This window comes from Mercenaria mercenaria, chromosome 12 (assembly GCF_021730395.1).
Source record: "Mercenaria mercenaria strain notata chromosome 12, MADL_Memer_1, whole genome shotgun sequence".
Taxonomy (NCBI): domain Eukaryota; kingdom Metazoa; phylum Mollusca; class Bivalvia; order Venerida; family Veneridae; genus Mercenaria; species Mercenaria mercenaria.
In genome coordinates, this window is record NC_069372.1 from 46983203 (window position 1) to 47008391 (window position 25189).

Genomic DNA, 25189 nt, shown 5'->3' on the forward strand with positions numbered 1-25189 from the left:
TATTGGTGCCAGAGTTATGCAGCTTGTGTCATATAGTGTGGGTGATGATGCTGAACAACTATTTTAAGTTTGAATCAAATCCATTCAGTAATAACAGAAACAGAGTGAAAGTGCATCAAAAATTTAACCTAAAATTCTAAGTAAAAAGGGGAAATGATTCATGAAAAATTGGTGCCAGAGTTATGCACCTTGTGTCATATGATAAGGGTAATGATGTTGAACAATTGTTTAAGTTTGAATCAGATCAATTCAATAATAACTGAGATAGAGTGAAAGTGAATAAAACTTTAACCTGAAATTCTAAGTAAGAAGGGGAATAATTCATGCAAAATTGTGCCAAAATAAGACAGTTTCTCTGTGTGATCACATAGTTTCAAATGATTTTGATTTGGTAGCACTCACTGAGACTTGGCTCGGAACTACCATGGATAAAACGTGTATTGGCGAACTTGTACCGAATGGATATTCAATTAAAAGTGTGGCACGGTGCAGCGGCAGCCGTGGAGGGGGTGTGGCTCTCATACATAAGTCTGCATTTACTCTTCGTGTTGTTGCATCTAGTCGTGACAAAGATTTTAAACAATTTGAATACATGGATTGTAATTTGAGCATCAATGGATTTTCTGCACGAGTGGCAGTGATATATAGACCACCACCAACAAAACAAAACGGTTTAAAGACTAGTGTGTTTCTAGAGGAAGAATGGCTACTTTCCTAGGCAGGTATGCTACAGTTGATAAAGACATCATCATTGTGGGAGACATGAATTTCCATCTTGATATTCCATCAGACCGAGATGCTGTCAGATTTAAAAGTGTACTTCAGTCATGTGGTATGCATCAACATGTGAACGGACCAACCCATGCCGCGGTCATACATTAGATGTTGTAATAACCAGGAACGACAGCAAAATAATATTCATGTGTCGAGGTCATCGATCCAGGTCTTTCTGACAATACTGGTAATATGTCACAGGATCACCATGCAATTCACTTCAACGCCAGTGCCGCAAAACCAGCTCCGATACGGAAGCAAGTTTCTTTTCGGAAACTACGCTCTATTGACGTAAGTTCTTCAAACAAGACATCTCAGCGTCCTTGCACTAAATACGCTTCCAGAAGGCGCAGACGTGGATCAGCTAGTAAATGCATATTCAAAAAGGGTTATCCTTACTGATAGATAAACACGCTCCTTTACGCACAAAAAACTACGTTCTTCGACCTAGCTGTCCGTGGTTACAGACGAACTTCATGAGGCTAAACACTTAAAACGCAAGCTTGAGCGGAAGTGGCGTAAATCCAAACTAACAATCGACCATCAACTTTATAGGGACCAATGTGCTACCATGAATAAACTCCTAATTCAGGCCCGAACCGGCTACTTCTCTGATAAGGTGAAGTCGTGTGGCACTGACCACAAAAGTTTGGCCAAGATAACCAAAAAAACTACTAGGAGACAGCCAAGATGCTTCCCGTCCTCTAACACATCACCAAAGGAACTTGCGCAGAAGTTTAGTGACTTTTTCATCGAGAAAATTGAGAACATTAGGAATGATATTATTTCGCATAGCCAAACTGATCGTGATTCAGTAGACTTGCATTGTCCAGAACACCAAGAAGTAGCAAACAGTCTTATTGATTTGGCTCCTACAACGATAGAAGAGGTAGAACAAATTATACAAAAATTCCAAACAAATCCTGCGAACTTGACCCTTTACCAACATGGCTTCTGAAGAAATGTCTCGATGAGCTCTTGCCGCTGATAACAAACATCATAAATACATCAATGGAATTAGGTTATGTACCAAAAGAGTTTAAAAGTGCTAGGATAAGACCCTGCTTAAGAAACCAGGTCTTGAACCAAACATTCTCAAAAAATACAGGCCTGTATCTAACCTCCCTTTCATTTCAAAATCTTAGAAAAGGTAGTAGATGCGCGTCTTGAGCGGCACTTGAGTGAAAATGAGCTACATGAGGGACTGCAGTCTGCTTACAGAAAGTTTCATTCAACTGAGTCGGCTTTGAAAAGGTACAGAATGACATCCTCACATCTCTCGATCAAATTCTGTAACAGTCCTCGTGCTATCGATCTTTCTGCGGCTTTCGACACGATTGATCACCAAACACTGTTACACCGGCTCGAACATCATTTTGGAGTCACACACAAAGCACTTGCATGGATGTCATCATATCTTAGTGACCGCTATCAAACTGTATGCGTTGATGGTGAGTTGTCGACGCCTACGTTGATGAAATACAGTGTGCCCCAGGGATCAGTGCTTGGTCCAAAGAAAATATATCATGTACACTAAACCCGTGGTGCCATATGCAGACGTCATGGACTTCTTCATCATTTCTACGCTGATGACTCTCAATTATACCTATCTTTTAAGCCGATAGAGGCTGTGGCCAGAAGTGAAGCTTTGCGCCGCATTGAGAGCTGTCTGACTGAAATTGTCTCGTGGATGAATTCCAACATGCTGAAGCTCAATGCTGACAAAACTGAGGTAATGCTATTGACATCAAAGCGTAACTCCAAGTACATTGATGACGTTTCTGTGAAGGTCGGTGATTCTGTGATAAAATCCACGAAATGTGTTAGGAATCTTGGAGCAGTATTTGACAGCGGTATGGATATGGAACAACAAGTCAACTCGGTGTGCCGGGCTGGATATGCACAACTTCGCAGAATAGGTCACATCAGACGGTATCTTACCAGTGATGCCACAAAAACCCTTATAAACAGCCTGGTTACTTCACGGTTAGACTACTGTAATGCCTTGTTAAGTGGTATACCAAACAGCACACTTAACAAGTTGCAACATGTCCAGAACACTGCAGCTCGCGTAATCACTAAGACGCCCCGTCGCAATCATATAACACCGGTTCTGAAGGAGCTTCACTGGTTGCCAGTGAAATACAGGGTGCAGTACAAGGTTCTGACCCACACCTTTAAGGCGTTACACAATCAGTCCCCTGCCTATATTAGGGATATGCTAGAAGTGTATAAACCGGTCAGGACCCTAAGATCGCAAGACACGCTGTCACTGGTTATGCCAAAATCTAATACCATGATGTATGGCAATCGCAGCTTTTCGTGTACTGCTCCAAAGCTTTGGAACTCTCTTCCTGTCAAAATCAGGGAAGCTGACACGCTAGCTGCTTTCAAAAGCCTGCTCAAAACCCACTTCTTTGTACAATATTTTGTTAACTGACCGATACATTTATTTTTTTTTATCTTGGTTTTTTTAAATTATACTTGTTTTCATTCATGATTTTTGTTAATGTGGAATGCATTATCTTTGTATACGTATTTGTTTGTATTTTTGCAATTTATTCTGTAAAGCACTTTTGAACGTGTACAAGTGCATGAAAAGAGTGCTATATAAATGTGGTATAATAATAATAATAATAATCTTGTGTCATATGATGTGGGTGACAATGCTGAACAACTATTTTAAGTTTGAATCAAATCCATTCAGTAATAACAGAGGTAGAGTGAAAGTGCACCAAAACTTTAACCTGAAATTCTAAGTAAAAAGGGGGGAATAATTCATGAAAAAATGGTGCCAGAGTTATGCACCTTGTGTCATATGATGTGGGTGATGATGTTGAACAACTGTTTTAAGTTTGAATCAAATTCATTCAGTAATAACAGAGACAGAGTGAAAGTGCATCAAAACTTTAACCTGAAAATCTAAGTGAAAAGGGGGGATAATTCATGAAATATTGGTGCCAGAGTTATGGCCCTTATGTCAGATGAGGTGGATGATGTTGAGGAATAAGTATTTCAAGTTTGAATCAAATCCATCAAGTAATTACAGAGATAAGTTGAAAAAAGAGAAAGTGCATCAAAACTTTAACCAAGGTGGGGACGCGGAAAGACGCCGACGCCGATGCGAGTAGGATAGCTCTCCTAATACTTCGTATAGTTGAGCTAAAAACTGAGCTCAGAATCATCCAATCAGATCCTAGAATTTTGACACTGTTCAGCTTGGAAAACTGCTCTCACTTTCTACAGTTATGTGTAATACTGTTCATTTAAACAAATAAAAGCCTTGAAAAAAATAAGAAAAGGCTCAGCATACAGTGTTCGAAATTCACGGTAGTCCGACAGCCCGTGGCTACCAAATTTCAGCTCGGGCTACCGATTTTCCACAGGTACAAGCCCGACTGGGCTACCGAATTTTCCTCATTTGTTTAAAAAAACATGCTAATTAAACGAGTACTGCATCGTGATTTTCCAGACTGAGAAACGTTTATGGAATTATTGGTTTTTGCACTCTTACGTGTTGACAATCAAACACAGTGTCAAAGACGTAACCGCAGCGCTAATTGGCTGAATACAAACACCTCTAGCGTAACGGATAATTTGATTAGCTTTCACACTTCTCGCGAAAATCTCACAAGTACCTGCAGTAGGCGGAGCTTAAATTATGCTATCAGCGTGTGTGTAAATGTGTATTCAGCACTCAGTATTACATCTTACAAATTGTCAACAGTCCGAGTTGCAGTAATTGGCGAGTGCGGATCCTAAAAAATCGGGCATAACAGTTTAGATTTCGTTTTGGCAAGGAGTGTCATGTCCGATGTTTTTGGACTCTGACGATGCTGATCTGGACTGGAGTATTTCAAGTTAAAATGTTTCAAAAACATGGCAAACATGTACTGTAATCTCTGTATGTCTTTTTTATTACTTCAAACATGCATAGAGATGTCTGTAAAACAAAATGTTATATGGTGCAAAAATTATGTATTTTAAGGTGTTAAAGTTCGGGCTAGTGAAATTGGTGTCGGGCTTGGAAATTTTTTAATCTGGTAGCCCCAACGGGCTATTGGATTCAAATCTGAATTTCGTACACTGAGCATATATATGGAAAACATTTATTGATGTACACCAGATGCATAATTGGCTAATTTCACAATGCAAAAACCCTTGTTTCTGTAGTTGCAGACAAAAATGTGATTAAAATCTAAAAATAGACACTCATGTCTTATCAACTGAAGTTATATTCTATTATTATTTCCTTATTATAATTATGAAATTTTACACTCATTACCCTGTCAATGCTGCTTTAATAGAAAAAGTTAAAAACACTCCCAACTTTTACCTTGAAATACATGAGATTTGTCTAAACAACTACACCATCATAATCCTTGAAAACAAAACCTCACAACATTCAAGGTAAATATTATTATATGATCAATAATTTTTCAAGGTCAGCTCACCAGAAATGTACATTATACATAAATTATAGAAACTAAATAAGTATGACCATTCATTGCTTAATGTTAAACTGGTCAGCTCATCAGTTGTCAGACCTTACTAGATAGGAAAGATGAACCAAATATGGCAAATATCACTCCAGCTAAACTCATTAGGTTCACAGACAGTTCATACAATGTGACATAAATTACCATCCCACTTTTATGAATATCATGACAGAGCAAACGGGGATTTGATAGTAAAATGAATATATGTCTGAATAAGAGACCTCTACTATAAGAGGAAGATGCACCAATGGGCATAATTCCATCAAATACACAAATTAGAGTTATTAGGATTGTTACAACAAATGCAGATGATGATGGTAAAGATATATTTTGAGTTTCAAGTCATTATCTTATATAGTACCAAAGTTATGTCCAGAAAACAAAGTCTGTTAAAAAAAATTAAGGTTTCGATGGAGGCCTTGAGAAACAAAAATCAAACAACACCAAATCATAGAAAGAAAGAGTTGTTTGACATGAAAATTGAACAGCATGTAAAACATGTATATTACTTTACGAAACAAGTGTCAGTATACTGATATAAACATTGAATTCCGGAAAAGGGCTGCCAAAAGGGGCTCCACTTCCGGACAGTTAAACGCCTTTAAAAACTCACCATTTTCAAAGAACTGTTACACATGTTTGTTTTGATGCATTTGCAATAGCGTGCGAGTGGTGAAATTTCACGTAACAAGGTGGAACACAGTTTTCAGCAATTGTTTATCTTTTTTTTTTTACAAATGGCATTCATTTTCAAAGGGAGACAACTTTTCTCAAAGATTACTTAAAATAATCGGAAAAAAATTGTTTCCCTTTGAAAATGAATGCCATTTGTACTTAAAATAATCGAAAACAGTTGCCTCCCTTTGAAAATGAATGCCATTTGTAAAGAAATAAAGATAAACAATTGCTGAAAACTGTGTTCCACCTTGTTATGCGAAATTTCACCACTCGCACGCTATTGCAAATGCATCAAAACAAACATGTGTAACAGTTCTTTGAAAATGGTGAGTTTTTAAAGGCGTTTAACTGTCCGGAAGTGGAGCCCCTTTTGGCAGCCCTTTTCCGGAATTCAATGTTTATATCAGTATACTGACACTTGTTTCGTAAAGTAATATACATGTTTTACATGCTGTTCAATTTTCATGTCAAACAACTCTTTCTTTCTATGATTTGGTGTTGTTTGATTTTTGTTTCTCAAGGCCTCCATCGAAACCTTAAGTATAAAAGGGGCATAATTTGGTCAAAAATACAAATCAGAGTTATGGGGATTGTTACCACACATGCAGATGATGGTGATAAAGATACATTTTAAGTTTCAAGTCTTTATCTAATATTGCATTAAAGTAATATCCAGAAAGCGAAGATAGCAAAAAAGGTTTAAGTACGAAAGGGGCATAATTCTGTCAAAAATATAATTAGAGTTATGGGGTATGTAACCATACATGCAGATGATGATTATAAACAAATGTTTTTAATTTCAAGTCATTATCTTTTAAAGTACCAATGATATGTCTATTAATAAAGCTTTCAAAAAAATTTAACATGAAAATAATTCCAAATATAACTCCTTTGTGACCTTGACCTTGGGTATAATGGGCCCAGCCCCTTCATATACTATGTTTGTATACTGGACAATGTTTATGAGAACTTACAGTAAGATATAAGCAAAAGTAACAAAGTTATGACAGAAAAACAAAGGTTGCCGAAAAACTTTAACCTTAAAAATAACCTAAGTATAAGACCTTGGTGACCTTGACCTTGGATAAAATGGGCCCAGTCCCTGTACATACTTTGTTTGCATACTGGAGCTAATAACACCAGTTAGTTATTCTAGATGTTAACCTTTAGCCCACTAAATTTCTAAAATGGACTGATCCATCATTCAATACAGGCAGTACTATTTATTATTCAAAGGGTAGTTCACAGAAAATTTACTGACTGAAATAGCTAACAGTGCAGACCATGATCAGCCTGCATGGAGGTGCTGATATTGGCCTGCACTGGTCGCAACTAGGCAGAATCACTTGCCACTTTTAAGCAGATTAAAGGTTAACTAAGTTTCATGTATCATAAATTTTGACAGTATTTGTTAGTTCAAGGTTGTCAAACTTCATTATACATGTCATGAATGATTTTTAAAAGTAAATAGTATATCACCGAACCACAGAAATATTTGGTGAACGAATATCATCTTTAACCCTTAGCCTGCTGCAGGCGAATTTAACAGCCTTTGCAAACAGCTTGGAACCAGATCAGACGCCGATTAAATCGGCGTCTGATCAGGTTCCAAGCTGTTTGCTACTCTGACAATATTTCTTCCAATTTTGGAGCAAATTGAATGAACTTTACAATTTTAGCAGATGACATTTCCAGCAGACGACAATTTATCTAGCATGCTAAGGGTTAAACAGTCTACCTGTCTTATACATATTGTACAGAATGATGGATACTTAAAATATTTTCAAAAAGTTGTCCCCCTTTAAAAAAGAATGCCATTTGTAAAGATTGAGGAAAACTGAGTTAATCCTAGTTACCTGAAATTTCAGCTCTGGGACATTTTTACAAGTGCATCAAAATGAAGATAAGTAAATGTTTCTTGAAAATATTCAGTTTTTAAAAGAGCTGAGCTGTCTGAAAGTGTGGCCCATTTGTGCAGTCCTTTCACAGGATTTCAGGGCATATGTCAGTAAATTTACCATTATTATATACAGCAATAAACATGATTTATATGTTGCTCAATTTTCTTGTAATATAACTATTTCTCCACAATCTGGTGTTGTTTGATTCTTTTTTTCTTTAAACTGGGACCTAACCATTAACTACCTTGATTGCCTTGTGGCACAGCACCCACTTCGAAAGCAGGACACTGACTTGCTCTCTCTACACTTCATACCAAACATTGTGAAAAATGGTGAGAGTAGCTCCCTTGCTTGGTACTTGGTCCCAAGAGAGAAACTCAGACTTCTCTCATACCCTTCTGATGATGGTTACCATCATGCATTAAGTGCAAAGAGTGATAAATATACTTGGTAAGCTGTGGAACCTTCACAATTTAGTATAAAGTAGACTGATTGACTTTATGGAGTTCAATGGTGCAGTGCTTATGCTTTGTGGACTAGAAACTTGTACAAGTATAAATTTAGTAATTTATTCAATGTCATTATGATATAACATTATGTAGCACAAAATTTAGGGAAATACACATGACCTTAAGTGGTGACCTTGACCTGGTAAAACCAAATAATAGGTTCTGCGTGTTATCTTCTTACTTCATATAGCAGAAAAATAACTCCTAAATTTTTAAGGCTTGTTCAGGTCAGGTGTCTGATATCTCGTTCTCTATAATACTGCGGCTATTTTGTTTGCACACTAATCTTTTTCCATTCTGTATAAAATATTAGGACCTTAATTAAACATAAGCTATCATTAGACCGTAGAAAAGATATTTATACATGTTTATGTATACATCATCATTGAATTTCTTTTTAAAAGCCCATCAATACAATATATGTGGAAAGTAACAGCTTTCAAAGCAATTTCTTCTTTCTTTACATGTAAATGATCAATTTTTCATTCAATAATGCCTTTAGTTTGCTTTTCATGTATACCATAAATTTTTTATTTTACTTATCTCTCCGACCTTTACTACAATAAGGTCAAATGAAATAATCAATACTAGAACTAATCACGCCATCCTGAATTTTCTACTTCCCGGGGAAATTAAGTTACATAATCAATCAGCATGTGAAAATTCTGAGCAGTTTACTCCATTACTCTATTAGAAATTTTTACCATATTTAGTAAAAACAAACCTGGCTGGTCTTGTAATCCTAACAGGAGGCATGTTTTATCCAAAAAATAAACCACACAACAACCTGGAGATTCAGTCCCGGCCAGATTTCCGTAAATAATCAAACCGCAATTAATAACAGGACCAACGACAACGTTCCTGTAAATCACAGTAAAATAGGCACCATAAGAACCAACGAGATCATTAGTTTTCTATATATTCCATACTGAATAAATTTGTTTAAATCGGCATAGACAACAGCAAGTCATCGGGGAGACATGCTTGATAGTATAGATCGACTTTGAATCACACAGAGGCTTGTTTTCTCGATCAATAATCACAGATGCATTATGTATTGGTGACATTAAACTAATGATCAATCTCTCATGGATATTCTGCCAATCTGTTGTCGTGAAAGTTGACTTATATACACTCTCTAAAAAACATCTGGCTGTACTGAGGTAAATGTCACATAAATTCCCATACACAGCACAAGTTTATATAAAAATATAAAAAAAATAATAAACTTTCCAAGCAACATTCTAAATGAGATATAATACAAATATAATTCTCCATTAATGAAGTGAAAGTGTCGTTCATTTTTTTGCCACCTCTTCTCACAGGGTCAGCCATTTTGACTTACACAACGCCTTTGCCTTGTGCATTAACCTTTAATGCCAGACAGGCAGCCAATCGGTAACCATTCTTGAACTAACTGGTAGCTCAACAACTGGCCACTGCCCTTCTGTTCATGATAATGATACCTAAAAAGGCCTAAGTGTACAGATTTATTCAGCTCGACCTACGGGCCAATTTGCAAGAACAGCTAGGTGATGTATGTCTATTCAGACAATATGTTAACCACAGAAACTACTGCAACACTTTATATTTCATTAACTTGACAGCTTTCTTGCATTAACAATTTCTTCTTAATATAAATTCAGAACCCACTGTCTTCAAAATCAATACAGTTGTTGAATTTGACAGCATCTGTTGATAGTGTAAAACCAATACAAACCTCTATTCAACCATTCAATCATTAAATGCCAACACAGCAGATGACGACATCAAAGAAAAAAAAAGTATTTTCATTCAGGGTGTTGGGGGCTCTATAGATTGTTAGGGAGTGGTGAAATTTTATCTTTTAGCCTTCAGGCAGCAAGTGATTCTGCCAGTGCAGACTGTTTGCTATTCAGTCAGAAAATGTTCAGCGAACACCCCTTTAAATAATAAATGGTACTGTCCAAATTGAATGATGGACCAGTCCATTTTAGAAATTTAGCAGGCTAAAGCTAAAGGTTAAGGGCACAAAAGTAAAGGTGACTTTCTAGCTCCAGGCTTCATTTCAAGTATGACCCAACCATGGTTAGAACCTGTCAAACTTCAAATCTACCCACCAACCATCAGTGTGATGCTTTTCAGATCATGCTGCAGTTGGTGAAGTGAGTGGCCGAATTCCCTGTTGCTGAATGTTTTGGTACGAGTTTGAATCCTTGCTACATCTTATATAACAAGATCTGCCTACAGTAAGGAGCATGCACACATGCATGTCAATACAACATAGAAGGCAATACATAGCATTTCATGTTTATTTTCTATTTGAGTGGGTAGTAAATATTCATAAATATATTCAAGATCTATAAATGTGTCTATGCCCATTGCAGAATGCAAGAAACAATTTTGTATAAGTCAATACTGGACGCAGCAGCTAGAGAAATTAAATATGAAGACACTGTGTACTAAATATTGTAGTCTTGCTACCTACTGGATATTTTTCTGAAAAAATTTTTTTTTCTCTGTTACTACTGATATCTCAGTAAATTCAGTCTCGGCTGCTGTGACGAAAAGGGACATAACTATACTAGCAGTTATCTCAGGACAGTTTCATGTTACAGGAAGATAATGTTGAAATGTTAGACTACTGAAATAGTGGATAAGAAGATTAGATCCTTCTGATTACTGTATATCAAATTTTACCTTTTACTGACAGAAATATACCGCATAAATTCTTATTACCCTCCCACTCTAATTAGCGCCCCAGCATTTTACGACAAAAAATTGAACAGAATTTGACTGTAAAAGTGTATCAAAGCTGAAACTACTGGCAATACACAAACAAAACAACAAACATGTACATTTACGTCTTGTTTGCTTTTTAAATTATTTCTAGGGTGCAGACAATACATTAAGATGGCATGTGAAAGTGGTTCCAACAGATGTTCCCATTTTGCTCAACAACGCTGCACTAATAACTAGATGTGTGTCCTATGGACACAGGTGCCCCCCACTCCTGCCACTGTAACATGGTTTAATGTTAATGACTCGGGTTAAACAATTTTTAAGATACAACATTCCTGTAAAGTTTTGTGACTCTACGTCAAATACTTTTGGAGCAACGCGCGACAAAACATTAAAATGACAATTTTTTCCTTGGTCAGGGGCCATAACTCCTACAATACTGAATGAATCCGGATGCGAAACCCCAGGTGCACAACTGCACAAGCTGACCAACATTCCTGTAAACTTTGGTGACTCTAGGTCAAATACTTTTGGAGCCACGTGTGGCACAACATTAAAATGACCAATTTTTAACTTATTTATTTATTTGGGTTTTATGGCGCACCAACACAGTATAGGTTAAATGGCGCCAAACAAGACTACAAATTTTGGTTCCACATCTCATTTACATCGAGATAAAAACATGAGGTATGGAATCAAAATTTGCATACCTGCTGGAATCACAGAGTTACTGCAAAACCAAGTGTTAAGACCCTATTAGTCGCTTCTTACGATCATGCAAGGGTAAGGCAGTGGATCCAATTTTTTTCATACACAGATCGTCCCAGAACCACATGGGGACAATTTTTAACTAAGCCAGGGGCCATAACTCCTACAAGACTGAATGAATCCGGACGTGAAACCCCAGGTGCACAACTGCACATGCTGTACAACATTCTTGTAAAGTTTGGTGACTCTAGGTCAAATACTTTTGGAGCTACACGCGACACAACATTAAAATGACCAATTTTTAACTAAGTCAGGGGCCATAACTCCTACAAAATGGAATGAATCCGGACGCGAAACCCCAGGTACACAACTACACATGCTAACAAACATTCCTGTTAAGTTTTGTGACTCTAGGTCAAATACTTTTGGAGCTAGGCGCGACACAACACTAAAATGACCAATTTTTACAAAGTCAGGGGCCATAACTCCTACACGACTGAATGAATCCGGACGAGAAACCCCAGGTGCACAACTACACATGCTGACCAACATTCCTGTAAAGTTTTGTGACTCTATGTCAAATACTTTTGGAGCTAGGCGCGACACAACATTCTCGGAAGGACGGACGGACGGACAAGAGCAAATCTATATGCCCCCACCACTCATGGAGGGGCACAAAAATCCATATGGTATTTGAAATGCATACAATATATCTTGCATGATGTATAATCCTGTTATTTTTCTAACATTAAGTACATATGCCAGGCAAAGACCTTCATTACCAATCTGAAAATAGCTATAGAATCATATACATATTATATATTATCATTTATCCATTTGAACTATTTAGGATTACTGGATTATTGGTGGTCAGTTATTTTAGCAATTCTACATTTCATCAGATATATACAGGCAACGCTCCAGTTCCAGAAGCTTCACTGGTTCTTAATGCCAGGTGTAACGCACCCATACACTGGACTCTTACCAAAATGTAAGCTTTAGTTGGGGGAGCAGGGGATCCATGACCCCAGGTTTCATAATCAGAAAGTTTTACCACTGGACCACTGTGTCAGCTCCATAGATTTACATATACTGGCTATTCTTTCATCTGTATCAGGTTAACAACCACACTTAATTTTTTTTTAAACAATTTTGCAAATAAAACAGAGACTGAAGAATTCTCAATAAACTTTCGACAAATACAGTCTTATTTGAAGTCCTTATAATATAAAGAACAGAAGCCTGGTCAGTGGATTGAACTTGCAACCTTTGGACTCTCCCTACTCAAGCTACTGAGTTGACAAGGCAACTTTCAATAAAACCATCCAGTAAGACCTTTCAATTCTGAGAAATGAATCAATATTCAATATAGTTTTCATGTGTGGGTTGATTGAAAATGTACAGGGGTGGAATTCCTGCCTGAAATGACTACTCCAAGGGAAAAACTTTTAAGAATCAATCTATCTCTTGATCATCTCTCTTAGAAGGCAACTAGATGTGTGTTGATTGGACGCTGGTGCCCCCACCTTCTGTCACTATGTTGTTGACAATGCAATACTAAAATAAACTGTCATATTACCTTGGGTTAGGATTATCATGAGTTGGGTTGGGTATGGATACTAATAAAAGGTATGGATACTAATAAAGTGTATGGATACTATTAAACATCAATCAGGAAACACAAGATAAAGAAATTGCAGGTGGGAGTGGAAAGACGGTAAGGGAGGGAAGGATAGAAGGGAGAGGTAAATCCACCCCTCCCTCTGGCCCTACCCCCTCCCCCCACACCTCAAAAAAGAGAAAAACAACAGGGCCCTGAAAGCCCTGTATCGCTCACCTGAAGAAAGTAGGTGTCAGTAAGTCACATTCATGGTCACTGAAGTCAGTTTTAAGATCGGTGTGCAAATCTTAACATGTCATCCAAATTTCAAGGCTGTATCTTAAACAAGAGGGCTATGAAGGCCCTGTATTGCTCACCTGACCTAGGAATCATCAAGATTAACATTCTGACCAAATTTCATTAAGATATGGTTATAAATGTGGCCTCTAGAGTGTTAACTAGCTTTTTCTTTGATTTGACCTGGTGACCTAGTTTTTGACCCTACATGACCCAGATTCAAACTGAACCTTGAAATCATCAAGATTAAAATTCTGACCAAGTTTCATGAAGATACAGTCATAAATGTGACCTCTAGAGTGTTAACAAGCTTTTCCTTTGATTTGATTTGGTGACCTAGCTTTTGACCCCAGATGACCCAATATCAAACTCGTCCAAGATTTTATTGAGGGTATCATTCTGACCAAGTTTCATTAAGATTGGGCCAAAACTGTGACCTCTAGAGTGTTAACAGTTAAATTGTTAACGACGACGGACGATGGACACAGGGCGATCACAAGAGCTGACCTTGTGCACTTTGTGCTCAGGTGAGTTAAAAACAAAAAAGTAGGTCAGTAGGTCACATTCCACATCACCCAGATTCAAACTTGACCTAAAGATCATCAAGGTTAACATTCTGACCAAGTTTCATGAAGATACAATCATAAATGTGGCCTCCAGATAGTTAAAAAGCTTTTCCTTTGATCTGACTGGTGACCTAGTTTTTGACCCCACCTGACCCAGATTTGAACTTGACCTAAAGGTCATCAAGGTTAACATTCTGACTATGTTTCATTAAGATAAAGTCATAAATATGGCCTCTAGAGTGTTAACAAGTTTTCCTTTGATTTGATCTAAATTTGAACTTGACCTAATGATCATCAAGACTAACATTCTGACCAAGTTTCATAGAGATATTATCATAAACATGGCATCTAGAGTGTTAACTAGCTTTCCTTTGATTCGATCTGGTGACCTAGTTTTTGACCCCACATTACCCAGATTTGAACTTGACCTAAAGATCATCAAGATTTACATTCTGACTTAGTGTAATTAATATATGGTCATAAATGTGGCCGCTAGAGTCAACAAGCTTTTCCTTTGATTTAACCTAGTGACCTAGTTTTTGACCCAAGATGACCAAGATTTGAACTCGACCTAAAGATCATCAAGATTAAATTTCTGACCAAGTTTCATGATGACACAGTCATAAATGTGGCCTCTAGAGTGTTAACAAGCTTTTCCTTTGATCTGACCTAGTGACCTAGTTCTAGTTTTTGGCCCCACCTGACCCAGATTTGACTTTGAGCTAAAGATCATCAAGATTAACATTCTGACAAAGTTTTACAAAGATACAGTCATAAATGTGGCCTCTAGATTGTTAACAAGCTTTTCCTTTGATTTGACCTGTTGACCTACTTTTTGACCCCAGATGACCCATTATTGAAAACGTCCAAGATTTTATTGAGAGTAACATTCTGACCAAGTTTTATTAAGACTGGGCCAAAATTGTGACCTCTAGTATTAACAGTCAAATTGTTGACGACTTACGACGGACACAGGGCGATCACAAAAGCTCACCTTTGAGCACTTCCTGCTCAGGTGAGCTAAACAAGAGGACCATGATGGTCCTGAATCGCTCACCTATCCCCATATGACCCAGTGTTGAACTGAGTATGACGTCGTTATTTCTATTATTTGACATAGTGACCTAGTTTTTGAGCACATGTGACCTAGATATCATCAAGATAAAAAATTCTGACCAATTTTCATGAAGATTCATTGAAAAATATGGCCTCTAGAGAGGTCACAAGGTTTTTCTATTATTTGACCTAATGACCTAGTTTTTGAAGGCACGTGACCCACTTATAAACTTGACCTAGATATCATCAAGGTGAACATTCTCACCAATTTTCATGAAGATCCCGTGAAAAATATGGCCTCTAGAGAGGTCACAAGGTTTTTCTATTTTTCGACCTACTGATCTAGTTTTTGACCGCACATGACCCAATTTCGAACCTGACCTAGATATCATCAAGCTGAACATTCTCACCAATTTTCATGAAGATCCATTGAGAAATATGGCCTCTAGAGAGGTCACAAGGTTTTTCTATTTTTAGACCTACTGGCCTTGTTTTTGACCCCACGTGACCCAGTTTCAAACTTGACCTAGATATCATCAAGGTGAACATTCTGACCAATATTCATGAAGATCTCATGAAAAATATGGCCTCTAGAGAGGTCACAAGGTTTTTCCATTTTTAGATCTACTGACCTAGTTTTTAACCCCACGTGACCCAGTTTCGAACTTGACCTAGATATCATCAAGGTGAACATTCTGACCAATTTTCATGAAGATCCATTGAGAAATATGGCCTCTAGAGAGGTCACAAGGTTTTTCTATTTTTAGACCTACTGACCTAGTTTTTGACCCCACATGACCCAGTTTCGAACTTGACCTAGATATCATCAAGGTGAACATTCTGACCAATATTCATGAAGATCTCATGAAAAATACGGCCTCTAGAGAGGTCACAAGGTTTTTCTATTTTTAGATCTACTGACCTAGTTTTTAACCCCACGTGACCCAGTTTCGAACTTGACCTAGATATCATCAAGGTGAACATTCTGATTAATTTTCATGAAGATCCATTGAGAAATATGGCCTCTAGAGAGGTCACAAGGTTTTTCTATTTTTAAACCTAATGACCTAGTTTTTGACCCCACGTGACCCAGTTTCAAACTTGACCTAGATATCATCAAGGTGAACATTCTGACCAATTTTCGTGAAGATCTTGTGAAATATATGGCCTCTAGAGAGGTCACAAGGTTTTTCTATTTTTAGACCTAATGACCTAGTTTTTGACTGCACGTGACCCAGTTTCGAACTTGACCTAGATATCATCAAGGGGAACATTCTGACCAATTTTCATAAAGATCCCATGAAAAACGTGACCTCTAGAGTGGTCACAAGCAAAAGTTTACGCACGCACGCACGGACGGACGCACGGACGGACGACGGACGCTGCGCGATCACAAAAGCTCACCTTGTCACTTTGTGACAGGTGAGCTAAAAAACAGGTGCAAAACTTCACATGCAGAACAACATTCCTATTAAGTTTCATGACTCAGGTCTTCTAAAGATACAAGGGTCACAATCTGTTAGGCCTTTGATGCATATTTTTGACTACATTAACAGCCACAACTCTGGTCTTCCACTGTCACTTCACATTCTGAATAATAATCCTATATGGCTTCTCAACACTAGGTCAAATACTTTTTCAGATCCATGCTACACAAGGCCCCCTTATGCATGTTTTCAATTGTCAAGGGCTATAACACTGGTCTTACTGAATAAAATCCTTCACAAGCACCAGGTGCATATTAACCTAACATGCTGAATAACAACACTATGAAGTCTCAGGATTCTAGGTCACATACTTTTTGACATATGAATACAGTTGGACAGAGGAAAAGACATCTGTGATGATAACGATCAATATTAATGCCCCCCCCCCCACCCACCCTCCACAAAAAAAATTTCGAGGGCAAAAAGAAATGTTTTACTTTTTAAAATTAAAAAATTTTGTTCAGCTGTTGAAAACATTCACAGAACTTAATGGAAATAATTTTTGTTTAACAAGTAACTTGCATGGAAATTTGAAATATATATTGTGTCTTGAGGCAAGTTGAAGATAACATCAAAATCCTTTACTCATGTGTTACACTTAATGTTAATTTTGTCAATTATATTATTATTATGACCAATTACAAAGGCAATTTTATTGCATTTCAGCACAATTGGACAAAAAGTTTCCTCATAGTTTTCTCTTAATCCATGTCCATTAGCTGACGTTTCTATTGAGAAATAGACAGAAACCTAAATTTAATTCTTGTAATTTCCTATAAAATGTCCATTTATATAATAGTGCATCCCCGTCTTCAAAAGATTCTGTATTGTACTTTACTTCATAACAAATTTTCGCAAACATTTGCCACAAACAAAGTTTCATGTCAAGGCCACATTGTTTTAACAGATTTAGCAAAACATTCATTTTTACACACTTTTACATGACTCCACCACCAACAACAATGCAAAAGAATTGATCAGATTCCACAGAAAACCTTTCTCAAATGTAAACCAATTAAACCTTTAGCATGCTAGGTAAATTGTCGTCTGCTGGAAATGTCGTCTGCTAAAATTGTTAAGTTCATTCAATTTACTCCAAAATTGGAAGAAATATTGTCAGAGTAGCAAACAGCTTGGAACCTGATCAGACGCCGATTTAATCGGCGTCTGATCTGGTTCCAAGCTGTTTGCAAAGGCTGTTAAATTCGCCTGCAGCAGGCTAAGGGTTAAAAACAGCAAACGCTATAAAGATAATAAATCAATGTGCAACATTCTGTTATAGAATTACAATTGCTTTTTAACCAAACAACTGCGCAAATCAAATCAGGAAAACCGTCTTAAGCAGTAAACAGGAAACTGCCGATATATCACTGGAAGTACAACTGCAGAGGAAAAATCAATTTTCCATTTCATTTGAAAAAAACTTCAGTGCTAAGTTAAGTTACTCTTGCAGAGTAACTTTCGAGAAAATTATAAGATTTAGTACCCTTGAAAGAAAATTAAACAGACAAATGACATGTCATTGTGCCTATGCATGTCTGAAATGAATTTCTGTTCTGTTCATCATTTTACAAGCATCAACCCAATACTGTTAAGTTATTTCTAACATATTTTCATACAAAATGACAGTATATTTAGATGAGTACTAGGTCAGAGTAGTCTCGTCAGGCCAATTATGAAGTCAGGTGTTGTAAAATTCTTAGTTTTAAAATGACAATTCCCCACTGCTTTCACAGTTCCTATCAACCTACGGTACTGTATGATCCACAAAAAAGTTTCCAAATAATCTGTTACAGGCTTATTAATGAATTGCATCCAGATATACATCATTCAAAATTTATAATGATGAATCCCCAACTCCATACCAAAACAAGAGCTGTGAGAGGATAGCAACGCTCGACTATTCAACAGCCTTGTAGATTGAATGAATACGAAAGTCGAAAAAGGGGCATAATATAGTAAAAAAGCAAAATAGGGTTATGGAACTTACATAGTGCTTATCAGTTCATGACAGTGGACAAGTGTGTGAAGTTTCAATCTATTCCCATTAGTGGGTACTGAGATACCAGCTTACATATAAGAATTTAACCCAAAACTCCTAAGTTGAAAAAGGGGCATAATTTTGTAAAATGCGAAGTTGAGTTATTGACCCTTTGCACTGCATGTCATATCATGACAGTGAACAAGTGTGTGAAGTTTCAATCCTTTCCCATTAGTGGATACTGAGATACATACAAAAACTTAACCAAAAATTTCTATGTTGAAAAAGGGCATAAAAAAGCAAAATAGAGTTATGGAACCTGTGCAATGTAAGTCAGTTTATCACAGTAAATAAGTGTGTGAAGTTTCAATCCATTCCCACAAGTGGTTACTGAGATACCAGCTTACATACAAAAACTTAACCAAAAAATTCTAAGTCAAAAAAGGGGCATAATTTTGTAAAAAAGCAAAATAGAGTTATGGAACCTGTGCAATGTAAGTCAGTTTATCACAGTGAAAAAAGTGTGTGGAAGTTTCAATCATTCCATCAAGATGGTTGGGATACCGCTTACATGAAAAACGTAAACCAAATGAGGGAGGCATAATATGAGAAGCAAAGCAAATAGGGTTATGGAACTTACTAGTGCTTAATTCTGGAACATTAGCAAATAATGTGAGTTTTAAAAAATTAACTCCTTACCGGAAAGAGTCTTTACACTTAATTAATAAATTGAGCCTACATAACTTTTAGTTGAAAAGGGGCTATTTTGTAAATGCGCCTAAGCTTGATTTGGTGTCCCTTGCACCATGTCAGATCCATGACAGGAACAAGTTTATAAGTTTCAATCCTTTCCATCTAAATATATTGGTTTTTGATTTACATACAAATACTTAACACAAAATTTCTATGTTGAAATGGGCATAAAACACAAAATAGGTTATGTGTAATTGAGCAATGTAAAGTCAAGTTAATCACGTAAATAAGTGTGTGAAGTTTCATCCATTCCAAAGTAGGTTGACTGAGTACAGCTTACATTACAAAACTTACAAAAAATTCTAAGTTCATATAAGTGGATTATTTGTAATAATTGCAATTATTAAAGGTACCTGTGCAATGTAAGTCAGTCCTTAACAATGGTGTTGTGAAGTTTCAATTTGTCCAGAGGTGGTATTGGGCATTTTGGATACTGCTATACAAATAATCTTAACAAATCGGCAGAACATTCTATGCGGTTGCATGCCAATAGTTCACTATTTCGCCATATTTATAAGCTAATATGCAGTTAAAAGTTAGGCAAATAGTATAATTGCTAAATAAATCATGAATTTTGAAATAAACTCTATATCACCCAAAATTTCTTTAGCTTCATGTTAAATCAATGCAGGCTGAACATAAATTTTTTCAGTGGTGTCCCGAGGGCCACTTTACTGTCAGAATTATGTGTTCCCTCAACCAAACAGGGATACCCTCAGTTAAAGGATGGACAATTTACTAACAACTGTGACTTAATCAAATTAAGGGCCTTACGTTTGTTGTATTCAAGTAGCCTTCAGCATGTTTCTATTGTTAATTTTAACACTATAATATAGGTTTAGTCGAATTTTAATTGAAGCAAGAAATATTAATAATCCGATTTAAGCATTAGAGTTTTTGTAATGTGAAGTGAATTATGCCGTTACATGAATTTTTGAGCGAATATGAAAGTGCTTTTTATAGTTGGTAAATTTAATTGCTTTTGATTGTCATTATTCAAAAAGTATCCAGACGAATCAACTTGAATAATGGGTTTATCCCTCGCTAGAATTTGTAGGGTGACTATGGGCCAATTTGACTATTGCATACTATTGATATATGCTTAAAACCTGTTGCGATAATTGGTCCTGATCCTGGACATGTAGTCTACTAATGCGTACATTTAATAGTTAATCGGCCATAAATCTTTATAAAAAGTACAACTAGTGTTTGAACAGTGAGTTAAACCAACTGTTTATACTTGCTGTTTCAACATTGAGATGTTTGTAAACTGAACGGACAGATAATTCTAACATTAATATTTCTTGGCTGCCCTTGGCTTTAATGGTCCTTAATCCAAGATAAATCAAAAACCTAGGCGTTGAATATACCAAACATGCCGGCTTTTGCTGGAAGTGTCAACATGTTTTAATACAAAGGATGCGATAGTGAAGCAGAAATTTAAGGATTACGGTCATAGGTGCACCAAGCAACTAATTGAGGGCCTACGAATCAGTTTCATGTGATTATACAACTACATAAGCTTATCTCATGTCACCATAAGTTTTTCATCTAAATTAAGTGTATTTAAAAATTAAAGAAGTTCAAGGAACTAATTTATTAAAATTCAGACTTCTAGTCCTTTATGGTAGTTTAATTCCGTGAGGGTAATTTTGTATGGAGACGTAACATTTTCAGGCGGCAATTGAAAGCTGTCTATTTTGGTTTATAAATATAATTATTTCTGCTATTTCATTCAAAATACGAAATACAATCAATTGTTGAAAAGGAACTATGGGATGTTATTGATCGTGATTTCTATCATTCAGCTGCAAATCGGACATTTAGTTATCGCAATGCACTGTTCGGTATTCGTTAAACCCTAGAATTTGGGTCCGGATCTGGATTTCATGTTCGTCAGGTCTCGGAATTGGTCAGTTATGAGGTTTAGAGGACTGAAACTCTGTTTTATGAAAAGGATCAAACATTGAGGATTTGTGAAATCAAGAATGGTTCAAACTTCAAAAGATTATTGGCTTTTAGATTCGTAATTAAGGAACAATGAGTGCCATTCTAGTGCATATTTCAGGCAAGGGCAGGCAACTTGGTAAATCAGGTTTCTTAATCATGATGGACAATCTTCACATATTCAGTGCTAGTTCTGAAAGAAGCTATCCCTCACAATGTTTGGAAGTGAAGAAGGTTGTGGTAAACATGATTACATAGTTAGAAAGGGTGGGTTATTGGGTTGAAGTCATTGACACTGTTAATTTGATAATTTTCATTTGTACAAAAACTATACCTTAAGTTTCGCACCATGAATTGATTACATTTGCAAAAAAAACCTAAAAGTGAAACACTGACAAAGTTCGAGAAATCAAGTATTTGCAGATAAGTGTAAGCTCTGAAAATTTGAGTGTGATCCTTGCTTGGTGGCCATGGTGAATTTGAGTTCGCACATCTTGCAATCGGGTTATGTACTAAGCGGTATCATATTTAAATCGCTATGGGATACAGAGCAGACACAAAATCTGAGGCTCAAACCTTTGACCTTGAGTTCTGATCTTGACCTTGAGCCAACATGGGCTGATTCACAAGTTCTGAAAATCGTCTTGATGAGATGATTATTTGACCCAAGTTTCATGACCAATCCATTATTTAAATTTTAGGAATAACGACGGATCAAATTGAAAGCTAAACCTTGACCTTAGTGGCCACATGTGACTTCAGCCGACATTGTCTGAGTTGATCATTGTCCCAGATTTGGAATCATTCGACCCCGTTTATGAAAATCTTCAATCGGTTAAGGGATCAAATTCGAAGGCTAATTCTTTTACCTTGACTTTGTGACCCGACCTTGAGCCAACATGGCGACTCACAAGTCCTGCACATCGTCTTGAGGTGATCAGTTGACCCAAGTTTCATGAAAACCCTTCAAGGGATTTAGGTTATATGGTGCTGACACCACTGTTACGGACAGACAGAAGGACTCATGGCAGGGGATAAAAAATTCTACACACCAAGAGAGGTCTTAAACAGATAGCAGTGAGAAACAAACTGATTCAAAGTCGGACAACAACACCACTTGGCCATAGAGGTACAGCTAGAGAACATGTCTATGTATATTTTTGACTACATTAGCATTTAGTCACTGTCCAGACCTTGCCTAGCAGTGACTGCATGCATGTCATAAAGATGGTTTTTTCCACTGATTTAGGCATGGGGCTATTGCCTATATATACTGGGAATTTAACAAACTAAAAGCTTGAGTTATATTTCTTGTCTTTGGAGAACATACCATGCCATATACAGATGTAAATTTTTCCACTTTCCAGCTCTACCTACAAGTACCAAATTCTACAGAAGAACTTTTTTATCATGGTAATAACTCCTGTACCTGCTGATTTGTGTAATTCTATGAAATCATACAGTCTCGAGGGCACTTGACATTGGTAAAAACTGCCATTTTTAGGTGATATGAACTTCTGAATTTCAATTTTGGAGCATAAAATAAATGGGAATTTTATTTGTTCTTGGGAATTAAATTTCATGGATTGATTCAACCATGAAAATTAGTCCCCTATAAATATTACTGATTTCACTGTATACAAATTTTTTCATAGTTAGATACAACAAATAGTGATTAATTAATTACTATGTACCAACCTTTAGCACTTTTCTTCTTCTTTTTCTTTCTTTTGGGATCTTCTCTCTGCAGTGGTTCTAATTTTCTTCCCTCAGGCATATTTTTCACTTCATCACTTGGCACTTGGGAAATTAATGACCCGATTGAACTGGCCACTCTGTCCAATTGTTCAGGTCCGCGACCAAATGGAGGATCAGCCTTGTCTCTTTTATAACTAGTTTTTTCTATTTTAACTCGTTCACTGCTAAATTGAGGATTCTGATAAGAGGAGTACCTACTGTACTGAGAAGTCCCTTCTTTCAAACTTGGAAAATTTATACCTCTATCAACTTCTCTACTACTTAAGGAAGACGAGCCTAAAGACTCAAACGTAGGCTGGAAAGTTGGGACATCCCTACTTAAAGGTCTGTAACCCATATTATAGTATTTGTGTCTGTATGAATTTTCGTCCTCACTTTCCCCTGAAGTATTAAAATCGTCTTGATAATTGACTTCACGTCTAAAATTAAACTCGTCATCATCATCGTCAGCAGTTTCACGACTATTAAATGTCGTCATTTCAATTCCTTCTGAAAAGTCACTTCGAGGTGAATTTACATCTTGCGAGGAATGGTCAGATTTCACCTCATGCGCTTCATCATAATCTAAATTTAGTCCACAGCCAGAGCGAATTTTTATCTGTGGTGGATAATAATCAAATGACACACCCCTCCCTTCATCATCACTACCATCATGGTCGCTCAGACTTCCAATACTGTTTGTTGCCTTACTAGAGTTACAGACACCGGAATCATCGTCAAATTTACGAGTGTCAGATTCCGATGACCTTGCGCTGGTTTTCATTGTTGAGAGTAAGCTTGATGAGTCAAATCTACCGCCAGGGGCGCCACAATAGTTAAACTTCCCATCATCCTCTTCACTTTCCTCTTCCTTGCTAGGCTGCGTCCATCGTTTACCTGGGGACTCTCGGCGGCAGGACATAGCTGATCCTGAAATTTTACAATAATCTACTGATGAGATGAAAATATCCTCAAAAATTATATACTTACAATTTTATAGTCAAACATGTAAAAATCTTATGCAGAGAGTTTACTGAGTAAGAGAAAACTGGTATTTATATTCATAATCAAATGTACAATACGAATGAATTCTTTTCTTGAGCCTTTAAAGGAACTACAATGTGTACAGTTACATACATATAGGGATACTGATATATGTCAAGGAAAGAACAAAAAATTCACTAAAGTAGCTTCTTACATATTGCCTTCCTCTGTAAGAAAAATCTTACCAGAAAAAGCAAAGTTATACTCAAAGCCAACAGTTTGACCAGACTGCAAAAAATGTGTTTTAAACAATGTAATACCGTTTCTCACTTTGCTTTAAAAGCTACTTTTCAAAACTAAGATATTGTGTTTCTTATTTTTGCAATGGCTACAAAAAATTTAAAAAAACAAGAGCTGTCTCCATAGGATGACACATGCCCCCGATGGCACTTTAAATGAATAGTTATGGCCGATGTTAGAGTTTAGGACCTTTGACCTACAGAGTTGGGTCTTGCACGCGACACGTCGTCTTACTGTGTCACACATTCATGCGTAGTTATTTTAAAATCCATGCATGAATGACAAAGATATGGACCGGACACGCCCATCAATGCACTATCATGAAAAATGAACTTTAACGTCTAAGTGTGACCTTGACCTTTGAGCTACGGACCTGGGTCTTACGCGCGACATGTCGTCTTACTGTGGTACACATTCATGCCAAGTTATTTGAAAATCCATCCATCGATGACAAAGATATGGACCGGACACGCCCATCAATGCACTATCCTTTAATGTCTAAGTGTGACCTTGACCTTTGAGCTACGGACCTGGGTCTTGCGCACGACACGTCGTCTTACTGTGGTACACATTCATGCCAAGTTATTTGAAAATCCATCCATTGATGACAAAGATATGGACCGGACACGCCCATCAATGCACTATCCTTGCATGTCTAAGTGTGACCTTGACCTTTGAGCTACGGACCTGG

At 36.9% G+C, this 25189-nt stretch overlaps 1 protein-coding gene across 1 annotated transcript in view; it reads right to left on the reverse strand.

Moving 5' to 3' along the window:
* LOC123533550 (uncharacterized) overlaps positions 1–25189 on the reverse strand; it is a 77612-nt gene that overhangs the window by 42658 nt on the left and 9765 nt on the right. Inside the window, exon 3 of the mRNA XM_045315215.2 lies at positions 23176–24144. Coding sequence (XP_045171150.2) covers positions 23176–24144 — 969 coding nt within the window. The remainder of the gene's footprint in view (positions 1–23175; positions 24145–25189) is intronic.